The 14,291-nt window shown below is 41.8% G+C and overlaps 1 protein-coding gene across 1 annotated transcript in view; it reads right to left on the bottom strand.

The window, feature by feature from the left end:
* Positions 1-10,746: 10,746 nt before the first annotated feature.
* otud7a (OTU deubiquitinase 7A) overlaps positions 10,747-14,291 on the bottom strand; it is a 37,063-nt gene continuing 33,518 nt past the window's right edge. The window contains exons 12-13 of the mRNA XM_040132058.1: positions 14,200-14,284; positions 10,747-13,856 (exon numbers count right to left, since the gene is read on the bottom strand). Of these exons, the coding sequence (XP_039987992.1) occupies positions 12,288-13,856; positions 14,200-14,284 (1,654 nt within the window). The 3' untranslated portion in view covers positions 10,747-12,287. The remainder of the gene's footprint in view (positions 13,857-14,199; positions 14,285-14,291) is intronic.

The following is a 14,291-nucleotide window of genomic DNA, read 5'->3' as shown; positions in this document are numbered from 1 at the left end:
CATCCATGTAGTGTGGTCCTGTCAGACCCCTCCAGACTGTTGTCAACATGAGCTGCGTGTGCTAGCTCCATCTTAACAACAAGTCGTCCGACTCTCACCCTGCAGTCCCGTGCTTCACACTACACGCATCTTAACAACTTCACCCTGAAAGCGTAGGGAGGGAGGAGTGTGGTGGGGGGGGGGGTGTTTGAGGCGGTCTGGCAGGTGTACGTTCATGAATGGCAGGCCTTGTCCCTCGCTCTCCACAGCAGCCATCTCTCTTTAAAGTTGTGAAGAATCAGCTCTGTCACATCCTCCAGAAAGAAAACATCGCTTATTTAGATCAAATGCAGTAGTTTCCTCAAAACACCACACATTAAAAAAACAACCCTCTCCAAGGTGTAAAGTAAGTTTCCAGGCTGCAAGATGACACTTTGAATGCCACTGATCAGCAGCTCTCAGTCAAAGAAGCACTGAGAGGGTTTTACTTTTACCATTTCTGGGAAAACAAACTTTGATTTTCACAAACAATTTCTTCAAATTGCTGTTGAGCAGCTTTTTGTGGTATCTATCCATGGCTTTTTTTTATAGTCAATTTTTGACTTGGTTTGTAGTGTAACTTTCTCTTGCAAAAAAAAAACAAAACAAAACAAAAAAAACAAAAACAAAATTCTGAGTGGCTCACCCTCAAGCAGGTTTCATGAATCACTTCTTAATCCATAATCTGCACATTTACCTCAGGGTCGACATCCGCAAAGCAGATATGGGACAGTTTGTGGATTTTGTTTTAACATCAGTTGCTGCACAGAAATGTCTGCCAGCCTCCCACGGTGTTCCTGGGTGCTTAGTGCTCACTGCTGGTCAGTGTCCGACCACACTGGAAACACAGGAACGCCTCTGTACGGGCCCAGCTCCTGCCTAGTATGTCCTCATAACATTCAACAGTCCTGCTTTACGGCTTAGTAAGCACTGGGCACTCTGGACGCTATTTTCAGTGAAATGAAATGCCCCTTTAAAGACCTTTGACCATTAGTGTCAGTGGACTTACTGTACAACAGGAAGCTCCTAACATCTGAATATAAACCGACTGTGACAGTGTAAACATCCCAGTCTATCTATCCTTCCATCCAGACTGCACCAGTGACATATAGGCCTCCACAGGCAGAGTGTCTCATAACTTTTATTCTCACTGTACCAAATCTACTTGAATAATTCAATATAAAAGGCCATTGAACACAGTTTTGTAAATGTCCATTTTTACTGTACTTGCTTTTATTGTCAATAATTATTAACCTCTCTGGAGTAAGGTGTATAGTCTGATCTTTTGTTTTATGTTTTTTTTTTCTTTTTTTTTTCTTTTTGATTTTCCATTGTCTTCAGGTCATTTCAGCAGTTCTTTTGGATTTATCACAGCATTAAGGTTGGCTGTTTAATGGCACCATTTTTTGCTTCAATACCATCATTTTAACCCCGTTCATCGGGGTTCACCCCTTTAATCAGAAACACTTACTACTCTGTTGATGTCAGGATGCAGGTTCCTCCAGTTGGCCTGTTATCCAAAATTCCTCCAAGTCAGTGAAAAGATTGTTTGGGGTCATGATGAGAAAAGGAAACTTCCTGACCTCTATGTACGTCGATTTCAGATGGAGTGACTTATTTTCTTTATTATTTAGATTCTTTTGAAAAGTTTTCCATAAGAATAGAGACCACAGCATTGTGAGATAGCAATGTAGTCGTAATTTTTGTTATTGCTTTTTTTGTCTCATGTAAAATGTTTAAGCTTGTATATTTTTCAAAAATCATACCTCTTGAAATATTTGACTTTTGTTATACCCTCATATCTTTTTAAAGCATCCTTCATGTAGCTTACGTTTGCTTGATGAGTAGCACAAATAACTGGTGGTTTTATTTGTCCCTACTTGAATGAAGACAAAAAAAAAGAGAGACTTTTTCTGTAAAAAAACAAAACAAACAAAACAAAAACACTGGGCTACATTTTATATAATCATCCCATGTTGTCAGGGTCTTTCACGTCCTTGTAGATTCGAAAAGTAATCTTTCCGGGAAAAAATTAAATCATATTTTTATTATTTTATGTTATAAAAATATTTAAGACATTCCTTCCCTACTGAGCTTCACGTATTTGTCTTGGTTTAAATATTTTCTGTGTGTAGGATGACGTTAACTGTAAATTGGCATTTCAACTCCATTTCAGCGTTTTTGAATCCAACTTTACGATTGTAATCCCAGTAAGATTACAGACTGCAACAAGGACTTTAAACAACGATAAAAATGGAAATACAAAGTTTCTACACGATGCTAACAGTGTACCAGTTCATATTTTTTTCTTCTAACTGTAGAAATACATTAAAGAGAATCGATTGTTGCCTAGTATGTAAAGAACTAACATTAATCTTATTTAAAAAGTTCATATTAATGACATGAATATATCACTGATGAGACCATCTCAGCTGAAATCTTTGTGACTGATCTCAATGTAAAAGCATGATTGATGCAATTGTGTGCCAAAACCATAATGGTAACTTCATAAAGATGATACAAATGTTGTGGATAAAAAGAAAAAAAAAAACTAGCTATTATCAGACATTTAACAAACTTGTACAGTTTTGTAAAGTGTGACACGTTTTTATTTTATGTACAGGATTTAATGAAGCAACTCTGCATATTTGATATGCAAGTGTTCTAAGTTAAATATTTCTTTTCTGCTTAATGTAAACATTTTTGATTGTGTGGCTTTGTTTTCATTTGGTTCTTGTTATTTAATTTTTTCTTCTTCTTTGTTTTTGCTGTACAATACTCAAGCAATGTGTAATGGCTTATTACAGGTATTTTTGACATAAAAAATCTTAATGATAATGAGCGCCCAACCATTCCAAAGGATTGAAAATTGCATCTGCTATAAATGTGCTGCTTACATCGACCCGATGCATTTTTGTAGGTTATGAATAGAAGTCTGTCTTGACTGTGGGGTTTTACACGTTGTGAGTTGTGCACAAGGTACGTTTCTCATTGTCAACATTTCCCAGGTTTAATCTCTCCTTTCTTCCCTGCAGGCTCTTTGTGTCGGCCAAGCCAATTCAAATGAAAACCATACATGCAATATTTTAAAGTTAAGGACATACAGAGCCTGTCTTCCCTCATGACAAAGGCCTGAGGCTTTTTAAGGTGAGGATAAAGTTTAAGAGACGGCCATGAAAGGATAGAGTGGTTCTTGAGCAGTGGGAAGGAGCGTTGAGTTCTCACAGCTCATCAGAGGCTCCACAGTTACAAGTTGTTACCAAAGGCTTTGAAGAGAAAGATGAATGTTGCAGTAATTTTGAACCCAACCCCGTTTGGACCCCTGGGCTCAACTTTATATGCTGTAAAAGTTGATCAATGGATGTTGTGCTTGATATGGACCTTTTTCTACATCTCAAATAAGCAACTTTTTTTCCTTCTTTTTTTTTTTTTAAATAACTTGAATGAACAAAATCCATTTAATCATACGAGCAAACAAATTCTGAATGAGTAAAAGACGAGAAACAAAAAAGACTGAGTGAGTAGGCAGATTAGCAGACCATACCTGTCAGTGCCCTTCACTGAACGTGTGGTCTTGCTCCACTGCCAGAACTGACACTGTGCGGAGTCTGCTCCGTACTCTATAAAAGCACCCTGACAAATCTCTTTTACTCAAGCGTTGGATATTTTTGCCCTTAAAGGATTTGTCTGTTCCAAGTTATGCAGCACACGGTGCTGTCAATGACCTTTTGATTACAAAGGGCCTTTTGGTTCCTTTTTCCTGTACCTGTTTGTCCTCAGTGTACCTCCTCAGTGTAATGTTGCTCTCTTGATACCTCTGTGTTTCTCCTCTGCCCATCACCATCAGTTGCCTGTTGTAGTGACTCCATGGTGCTGCTCTCCCTCTCGGCACCAATAAAATCTAATCTGTAAATAACTCTCGACCCAGCTATGGCCAGTACATTATCCAATGACCTCACTCTAACCTTCAGGTGTCATTTTGTTTTTTCTCTCAGCAAACCAAAATCACTACATTCAAGTATTACAGTTGTACAGTTCCTCGGATTCCACATACTTTTAATGTGCTGGTCTTAGCTGCTCTGCTGTACCTTTTTATGGCATTATTTTTTACATGTTAGACAATATATTGTGACCATGTCCTATGCAAATATGAAAAATAACAGATTGTTGAATAATGTATGTTGTCATAACTTGTATGCATGAAATAGTGAAGTTTACATTTGGAAATAAATTCATAAAATAAGCAGCTAAAAACTTGTGTTCCTTTTCTGTTGAGGTGACACTGAACACTCACAATGAACAGGAACTAACACACGACAGGAAAATGATGAATGCTGGGAAAACATTTTGGGAAACATGTATTTCACTTTCTTATTGAGAGTAATATGATTAGATTGATATCACTCTCATGTCTGTACGGTAAAGATGAAGCTACACTGTGTTAGATTAGCTCATTTTACAAAAAAACACATCCAAAAATGTAAAAACGACTGGCGCAATTTGCCGTTCATACACTTTGATTTTTGTATGGATTAGACAAACAAGATATAACATGTTAACTAATTAACTTTAGAGGTGCTGGTAGATGGATTTTGTTACCTTTGGAAAGAGAATGGCTAGCTGTTTCCCCCTATTTCAATTCTTTATGCTAAGCTAAGCTAACTGGCTACGGGCTGTAGACTTATATTTACTGGACAGAAATGAAAGTGGTATCAATCTTCTCATCTAACTTATGGCAAGAAAGGAAAAAATACCTCACTGTACTGACTTGGGCATGGGTGTGTTTTATTGCTTGTGAATTCAATTTTTACATTTGGAGGAATGTGGGTTTTTTTTAAATCTTGAAACAGTTACGCAATCTTTCTTCAATATCAGAATTGGGTCAGTCCCCCCTTGAAGTTTCTCATTTACATTTATAAAACATTACAAACCTTAAAGCAGGCTCTTAGAGTTACATCAGAGAACTATAGAAAAAGGGCCATATTCCTCAGTTAGACAGCCTTTTCTCACAAGCCTGCCTTGCACTTCAGTATTATTCTTGCAACAGGAAGTACACCTTGTTCCCCTATGCAAATATTTACAGTAACTGCAGGGGTATCAACAATGGGTGGGGCGCTGAATGCTGGGCACTCTGTATTTTCTTGCCAAATAGACTGATAAATTGTGTGAAGTTTCCTGTACTCTACCGGTCAAAGGTTTCACAACACCCCCCATTTTGCAGTTTTTATTGAAACTTCAGCAGTTCAAGTCGAGTGAATAACCAACCTTACATGGTACAAAGGTGAGTGGTAAGATGCTCAAGATTAAAAAAAAAAAAAAAAAGAAGAAAAAGTTTAGGTCACCAAATCTGAAAAATTATGTAAATTTAATAAAACTGGTTAATTTACAGCTTCCCTGCAGCAATGGAAGTAACGTGAATGCAAACAGGTCCTACAGGTTCCCCTAACTTTTGCTAATGACTTACAAACCCCCTGTCTGTACAAAGGCAGTGTTGGAACAAACTTTGCTGCTACACCCTCTGATGTATTATTAGGACAACAGTGTACTGCAGGAAGTAGCACTGCACATTGCTATTAGAATGGTGAGTAAAAGGCAAGTGACAAAAGGAAGACAGACTGGTTGGTCAGGGGTTCATCCTTCAGAAAGATAATGACCCAAAAAATTAAAGGAAAGAACTAGATGGTGACTAGATGGAGGACCAGGACAGTCTCCGGACCTAAACCCCATGGAACTAGACAGAAGGTGAAAGCAAAGCCACCTGCAAATGCAAAAAAATCTTGGGAACTTCTGCAACAGTGTTGGGATTAAATTTGAATTTGAATTTAGTGAAGTGTATGTACCCAGAGCCTTTGCAAGCTCAGAAGAACGGATGATTCACTACAAGCTGCAGTCTCCCCCGTGAAAGTTTCTCACTCCATCTGCATTCGCTGCTGTGAAAGATCACTGCCAACTCGTGCTTATTCCTCTCTTAAGCCGAGTGTGCCCACCAACACCAGCAGAGATCACAGGCGTGGCCTTTCCTGCTCATAATGAATCATGCAATGTGCAGTGAGACAGGAAGGAAGAGAAAGAACGACGGCATTAAAATTCTTGTTGAGGAGCCCGGTGTTCTCCCTGCTCAATCTGTACACCTCCTGTCTCCAGGCAGGTTGGAGCTACCAGCACGGCACGCTACACAAGCAGACAAGCTGCCGCCCCTGGCACTGCCACACAACTTGATGTGCCATCACAGCCGGCATGTTCCTAGAGCTTGTTTTTATATTTGAGTGGCAACATGGGGGACTTCTGCATAGTTAGTTTTAATGTGTGTATATTTAACCCACTTTTTTGGATTGTCTTAAGCTTTGAATTTTGGCAGGGAGCTGTTGTCAAAATCCTGTGGAGCTTCTGGTCATGCAACAGTAGAATCTCACCATAGTCCCCATGCAGACCAATGACTGAGCTAATTCACACATATCTCGCTTTATTTCAAGAAATATTTGGGGTTTTATAAGTTCGTGGGTGAGGCACGTATTCTCTCTGGGTTGAATGTCTTTCAATCAAGTGTTTATTTTCGAGATTACACACTTTCTCTCCACCGTAGTGAGTTATACTGCTGCAGATGCAGGGCAAGGTACAGAGTGTTATATGAGCATTGAGAGAACATCTCTGCTCGTATCACCCTGTAGACAGGATGTGGGGGCGGATGAGGTGGTTTCGGTTTGACTGATTTATCACTTCAGTCACACCTTTTCTTTGGATAACCAGCTCCTGGACACCCAGACTCCGGGTGAAATTCTCTACGCAGAACAAGCACCGGTATTTACAGAGTGCCATGAGTTATTTTGAATTTATTGTCTGAGGGAAAGTATAGTACAGTGTGCGAAGGGATGGAAGATGAGGATAAGGGGGCGGGTGGGTGGGTGTTGTCACCCAGTGCTGATTGGTGCACCCAAGCTAGTCACACTCAAAGTCTAGAGCGTGGGTGGCTCTGAGAGCTGGAAAAGGGTCTATGCTCCACTGAGGTGTGTGGGCATCGCTGACTTTGAGATTCAGTTGAATTAATCCACAGAAAAAGAAGGAGAGATGTGGTCAGCAGCAGCAGCAGCAGTGGTCCTAATCACACAGAGGCCCGTGTGTGTGTGTGTGTAGGTCCCTCTTCCTCCATGCCAAACCCCAGAAGGCAGGCTGAAGGGCCATGTGATGCCACCCACTCTCGAGTGCAGTGCATGGCAGGGCTGGCGCTAGATCCTGCGGAGCGGGTGGGATGAGCTCAGATATTGGAGGCTGGCACTGGCTGAGAACAAGGCTTAGCTATGGGAGGTGGGGAGGGGGTTGGCATTACCACTCACTGCAGCAGAGGCATCAAAGGCAGCAATCCTGCTTAAAACACAGCAGCTCTGTAAATTCTGTCAGGTGGAGTTGCTTACAGTCTAGTTGATGTGAATAGTTGATGAGAATAGTGCAAAGATGATCTAAAATATTCAATTTATATACCCGTGGATATGCATAATTGTCCCACATTTTAATTTCACTGTCTTAATGAGGCAACTGCTTACCATAAAAATCAATATTTATGAACTATTGTGTTATGTTAAGGTCTGCAATGGGTTATAAATATGTGAGGAAGAAGACAGATGCATCTGTCTGGAAATAAAAGGCGGTTCCAAAGTACTGTATCCGGGTGATTTCGGTCTGAGCGCTGGTTAGAAATGAGTCGAGTGAATTTGACAACATGGAGGCTTCGCTGTACTGTTTGAGAGGATGAGAGGCCTGCCAAATGACTGCTGTATGCCTGATAGAGCTCTTTGTTGCCTTGAAAAGCAAAGGGAGGTCCCTCATGCAAATTCAAAGGAAATTCTGAGAAGAGGGGATCCAAGAAAGCAGACAATGCACTCTGTCTCATTCAGTGCTGGTTACAGAAGACGAGGGATGCAAGAGCCCGGGATATATTGCTGTGAAGAAAGAGGCCCTTAACTGTGCCATTGTGTGACTAACATTACACATCACGTGGAGCTGTAATTCATCATCAAAACTTAACAAGTCACCCCACATAATTAGCAGCCGCAGTCCACAACCGTGACCTGAAGCATGGGGCAACAGTTGGAGAAGTGAGTCTAACCCACATTGTTGTCTCTAGCAGCTCAGTCATGAGACTATACGCTCAGTCACAAGTATGCAACTCATCCCACACATTAACAGGCTCCTGCCCACGGAGCAAACCTTCCCCTCACTCTCACTCCACCGACTCAGCCTGCTGCTACTGTACAGACAAAGGACACTCTAAAAAGCAAATTTTACTTCTGCTAATACTCATTGGTTGCTTATTGGAAAAAACAAAAAAACGTAAAGATACAGACCTTTTTAGAGCTTAGGACTGTACTTGGGAGTTCTCACAGACAGTGCAGGGATTGATTTATTACTATGTTTACATTTCTGTTTGCTCTTACAGGCCATTAATGCTCCTCCTCTCTTTTTAAAATCTGTTGGTGCTATGTGGTTTAACAAGGCCTTACAGTCTTCAGACAGGCTAGCAGCTCTGTAACTCACTGATAACATCCTCATGCTAACATCCGCATGTGGAGCGGCTAAAATGTTAACCACTTTAGTTTAGCATGTTAGCATGCTAACACTTGCTAATTAGCACTAAACACAAAGCACAGGTGGGGCCGAAGGGGACTGTCATGGTTTTGCTTGCAAGTATTTGGTCATCCACCAAAGTAACTTATATATTAAAATTTTCACCTAATGAAAAGTCAAGGGATCACCAGAGTCCTTGGGATTCATCCTCTGGGGACCATGAATATCTGTTGAAAAAAATTTCATGGTAATCCATCTCATTGTTTTTGAAATATTTCAGTCTGACAAAAATGGACTGACTTAAAGACTTCAAGTATTTTCAAAATCGTGACTTCCTTGTATAAAATCAATGATGATAATCTGACCGAAAGCCTTTGGAAACAGCTTTTAATGCACGAGGATGAAACCCTTCTTACTGGGCTATTCTCATGAGCTGCTCCTTTTCTCTGCATTAGAAGATTAAATTAAGCTTTAAGTAAATTAATCCTCACATATCTCTGGTGACAAATACATGACTAAACCTCTCTTTGAATATCCCCTGAATCACGTTCATGCGAAGTTTGTTACCATTTGTCTCGAGGCGTGACAAGCCCTCACTAGATTTAGCCATGGTAGGAATGGTGAGGACACTTCACATGAATGCACTTGCAGATTTTCTGCTGCTTTTCAAAGGCATGTTTCGCTGCTCGCTGTCAATCCTCTTGCCAGTGAACAAGCGTCTCTGGAGGAATAAAGCAGAGTTATGGCTCTAAGTCTGGAATGCTGCCCTACTTGGCAGTTCAATCCTAAGAATCTCAACTCCATAACCTCAGGCCGATTTTGGTGGGAATTTTCCCCTCATTCAGTTGTCTCATTCAGCAAGCCGAGCCAAGATTAATTACCTTTTTCCATTAATGCCGAGTCTTATAAATCAGTGTCTCCTATTCTAAAAATTTGAAGAGCCTCTTAAAGTAGCACTGCACTCATTTTACACATGAAGATCGCCGTATTTGTCGAGGGGGGCGTTATACAGCCTGTGAAAACATTTGTATAATGTTCTATAATGTCTCTTTGTCTAGTCTGACAAAAAAACCCTAAAAAACCCTAGTAATGTCATAGTGACGTCAAGAGGGTTATCTTGTTTGCAGCTCCGTTTTTTTATGGAAAGCCTGCGTAACCGCAGCTCAATTTTTTTTACAGAAAGCCTGCGTAATCGTCTGCAAATTGAAGGCATGAAGTTTACAAGACATCACTATTTCTCAAGCAGAGGGGTCTCGCTATGGAGCTGCATTATAGGAATTGTAGCATCCAACCTTTTTGGAGCTTGACCCTTATTAGTGACTAAAAATCAGTCGCTGCATCGATTTTTACAATTACTTTTAAAAAACATACTCCGGTGATTTAGTATCACAATTCCGTAAAGGCTGGGAATTTGCTAAAGAAAGATAAAAAAAACAAACAAAAAAAACAAACGGTGCAGCAGAGGCCGAGAAATCCTGACTTTTAGTTCCTATAACACAACTGAATAGCATCTTTTGTTAGACCTTCCCTCTTTGTGAAATACCTCTTTCATGCCCCCAGATTTTCTAAAAACAGATTTTCTGTCAGCTAGTTGAACTTTCAAGTCTAACTCAAGATAACACTAATGATCACTAGGGTACTGTATTTCCTACAGAGATACAGTACATAAGACATTATACGACTGCTTTCACAGGCTGGGTAGTATTCTCCATGATGAGTAAAGTGGTGACCTTTACGTGTAAAATCAGTGGAGTTCGTCTTTAACCTGTCTCTCGAAAGTCCCCCAGCATTATCAAAATGCATTACTAATATGCTAGAGAATCCCTTTCAGGATGCTGGGTAACTTCACAACCATATTCAGTCTTGATAAGTTCTGGTACACTAATACAGAAATGTCACCCATTTCCAACCGCTTTTAGGCCCTGCCAGTGAGAAAGGAAAGAAGATTAAAGCAAATAAGATGGCAAACAACTGTATTGTAGTGCCTTTAGAGCTCCCTGGATTCTTATGAAATATCTTAAAACTCTCAGAACACAGTACTGAATAAAAATATTCCTCAGCCTAAAAATAAACAAAACAAAAATGACACAGACACACGTTTGTAACAATAAACTATTTTTTTCATATTTACATCTGTACCTAATGTGCAAATTAATAATTTAAAGTAGTGTAAAACTCTTAAAGGAATACAAAATCATATCTTACAATCCTAACATGGTGAGAGTCCATGAACTGGTCACATAGAAACAAAGAGGAGCAACACTGCAGCGTGTACAGGAGAGAGGCAGAAGCGAACCGAGGGAGCAGTGGACATCCTTGGCCAGGACACACTTAGTTAAGGACAGCATGGTACATTATCCAAGCATCACCAGAACAAACAGCAACACAAACACTGCATCTTTACTGTAGTCATGTGGAATGAGGAGAAAGCACTTGGAGGCCCCGGGTTTTACAAACCCACTGATTGATTAAAGCACTGATGATCACAAAGGCTTGAGGTGCTCTTAGCAGCAGGTGCTTCTTTTAACGGCCCCTAGATATGGAAGAAGAACAGACAATCTCACACTGGATCGGTGACACATCTATACTGCAGGTCACCACATAGTGCTAGTAGCATGATTGCACACTGTGTAGTGTGTGTAGGGGAGAAGAGACACGTAGCCACACTTCAGACAAATATGCATCAGCCTGCTCTCACGACCCACAATGCTTCTCATCTAACACATTTACCGGATAGAGTAGTTAACAGGTGACTCGGGGAAACACACCATAAACACTGCATATTTGAGAAGCAATTTGACCTATGCACATTGTTCAGTGTTTGGCACAAAAAATATTTTGAAAATTTGAATCGAATTTTTTTTTTGAAAAAGCCAGTTTGGCAGTGCTTGTGGTTTTTAGGAGGCTGACTATGGGCAAAAATGTGAAATGATGTCTTACGCAATATTTTGAGTCCAATCCTGACACAGCAAACCCTTGGACCGTGGTAAGAACAGAGGTACACTTAACAAATGAGATAGTTTTACATTTCACCCTAATCCAACATTACAATATATAATGCTTACACATTTTAATTCCTGTAGTTCAAATTGTTTACAAAAGCACACCGTGACAATCCTTTACAATTTACAAGACACAGTTAACCTACAGTAACTATATTATTGGTGCATAGACAAAATTGGGAGAGGGTGTAGCAAAAATCACCAATTTATTGCTTTTAATGTCTAATGTCAATCTCCCATTAAGTTTCTTTTGATTGCAAAACAACTACAAATTTTCCACAGAGATTTTGAAGAACCAAGCAGAGGTATTGCATTCAAACTGATTAAAAGAGCTAAAATGTTCCCTCCAGAGAAGATGCAAATCTTTTGAACTCTGAAAAATAAAGAACTTTCCCTCACATACAGAAAGTTACATCACAGAGATGACTTTTACTCTAAAACAAGTAAAAGACTAGGTTCAATGAGACAGAAGTAAAACAAAATAGCACAATATCTGGCCAAAGCTGCTCACTGTTTCAAGTTCTGCTTCCCCCATCATAAAGTAATAATCTTTACTAACAAGGGAAGGGTGACAGGAATACAAGAGCATTCTTCAACAAAATAGGAAAATGTTTGCCATCATGTTATTTTAAATGCAGAGTGCAGATGGTGTCGTTCCCTCAAGTCTCCTGTGGCCTTGCTGACAAGTGGCTGAAGTGCCGGTGATGGCTATGCTGGCCTCTGCACTTTGCTCTCCCTCTCCCTGCGTTTCAACTCCTCTCTGTAGCAGTAGGAGCAGTAGTTGTCTGTCTCTGGCCTACCGTAGAAGGAGCAGTTCTCCCTCTTGCAGCGGCGCTGCTGAAAGCAGTACAAAGGGCTTCCAGAGCTCCGCCCTTTGGTTTTGTCTTGGTTGAGCCAGGTGTGAGATGAGTTGTCCTCATCAGCAAACTCCAGGCAGTCCTGAATGTCTCCCGCATCAAATCCATTGGTGTAGGTGTGGGACTTGTGCTCGCCAGGCATATTGTAGGACAGGGTCTCTATGGTGTTGACAGTGCGGACCCCTGACAGGCGAGCAGGGCTGTAACTCTGGGACGAGAGTGTGCGGTTCTGCTGGGGGTAGGTGGCACATGTCTTTAGGGTGCCCACCACAGGCTTATAGGAGTCATCTTGGAAGATGGAGGATTGCATGTTGACATCTTGTATGTGAATCACACTGTGCCTCTGGATGGGCGGTGTATGGCTGTAGTGGGCAGACACAGGAACGGGCCCAGGTTTCTTAGCACCAATACTGGGGGAGGAGTAAGGCGCAGGGGCTGGGGCTGGGTGGGAGACATGGTGGGAGGCTGTTGGCGGTGTGAGGGGAGGCACTGGGACAGAGACCAGGGTGGCTGCAGGAGTGGGACTGTTCCTGCCCTGCATCTTGAGACCCAGCGGGGGCTGTGAATTGTGGTTGTAGGTGTGAGTGTGGTGGGGCAGGACAGGAGAGCAGCTCTCGGGAGGCGAGCTGTCCGATCTCTCCCTCTGGAAGACACTCTCATGCTCAGGCTTCTTCGCAGCCACCTCATTAGTGGGAGGGGGCTTCTTCTCGGCCTCCTTCCGCTTCTGCTCCTGCTCCTGGCTGAATCGCTCCTGGGCATTGGTCAGATAGTAGCTGATCATTTCCTCATGGAACTGGTGTCGATGGCTGGTGAGAAGGAGGCCTGCAAAAATGAACTTGCGCTCCCCCTGCATGGCAGCCCGCAGGATGTTGAGGCTGAGCTTTACATCTGTGCTGTATTTCCAGTTTTCCATGATCTTGTCCCCTGAGACTCTCCCTGCACTGTCCTGTCTCTCAGTGGGGGAGGAGCCAGAGGGTCTGTCTCTGTCTGTCGGAGAGGGACTAGTGGTCTTCTCAGAAGAGGTGGAGCTGGCTGACTGACCCGACTCCTCCTTGCTTCCCTTGGATGTCTTAGACTCCTTCTTCTTTGCCTTTTCCCCTCCATTCTCCCCATTACGACCTGAGCCAGAGTTAGATTTGTTCATTTTGCCGTGCACAAGGCCACCCAGGCCTCCCATGTTCTTCTTCAGCTTAATCCCCAGGGTTTTACTGAAGCTCCCTAGTTTGTTGGCTACAGAATCAGCCCTGCTCTTGTCTTTGTCCTTGCGCTGCTTGTCTTTGTCCTTCTCCTTGCTGGGCTTGCCGGTGTTGATGTTGGAGTTGCTGCCGACAGACTCACGGTCAGAGTCCATGGACTCAGCTAGAGACTGGACGTCCTCACCTGCAGAGGCTGTGGGAGACTCTGGCTGAGCCAGGGGAGCCTGCACAGAGATGCACAAACGCACACAGCAATGAAGAAAATACAGAACGTAACAGAAGCAATGATGGGATAATTTCATGGCATTTTGGTCTAAGGGATAATTCTAAATTCTTTTCTAGGGGAGTACAGAGCTTTAAAAGTTTCCCACTGTAGCCCAGTTTCCCAAATTCACACACAAGCACTTAGTTGTCTGTGTACACACGTAAATGCCGGAGATTATTGCATTCTGACAGTAAATAAAACTGACTGATTAGACTCTGGTTTCGAGAACATCTGGAATGTAGGACTTTCTCCAGAGGTAAATTAACCATGACGAACAAGACACACGTGCAAGAAAAAGTTACCCTTGTTTCAGATGGAATTCGGATCCATGTTACATTCATGTAGTTGTGCAGCAGGTTGAGTTTGGCCTCCAGAGACAAGATGAGACTGTGGG

Source organism: Xiphias gladius, chromosome 8 (assembly GCF_016859285.1).
Source record: "Xiphias gladius isolate SHS-SW01 ecotype Sanya breed wild chromosome 8, ASM1685928v1, whole genome shotgun sequence".
In the NCBI taxonomy this organism is placed as follows: Eukaryota; Metazoa; Chordata; class Actinopteri; order Istiophoriformes; family Xiphiidae; genus Xiphias; species Xiphias gladius.
This window is presented reverse-complemented; position numbering and strand designations above follow the sequence as displayed.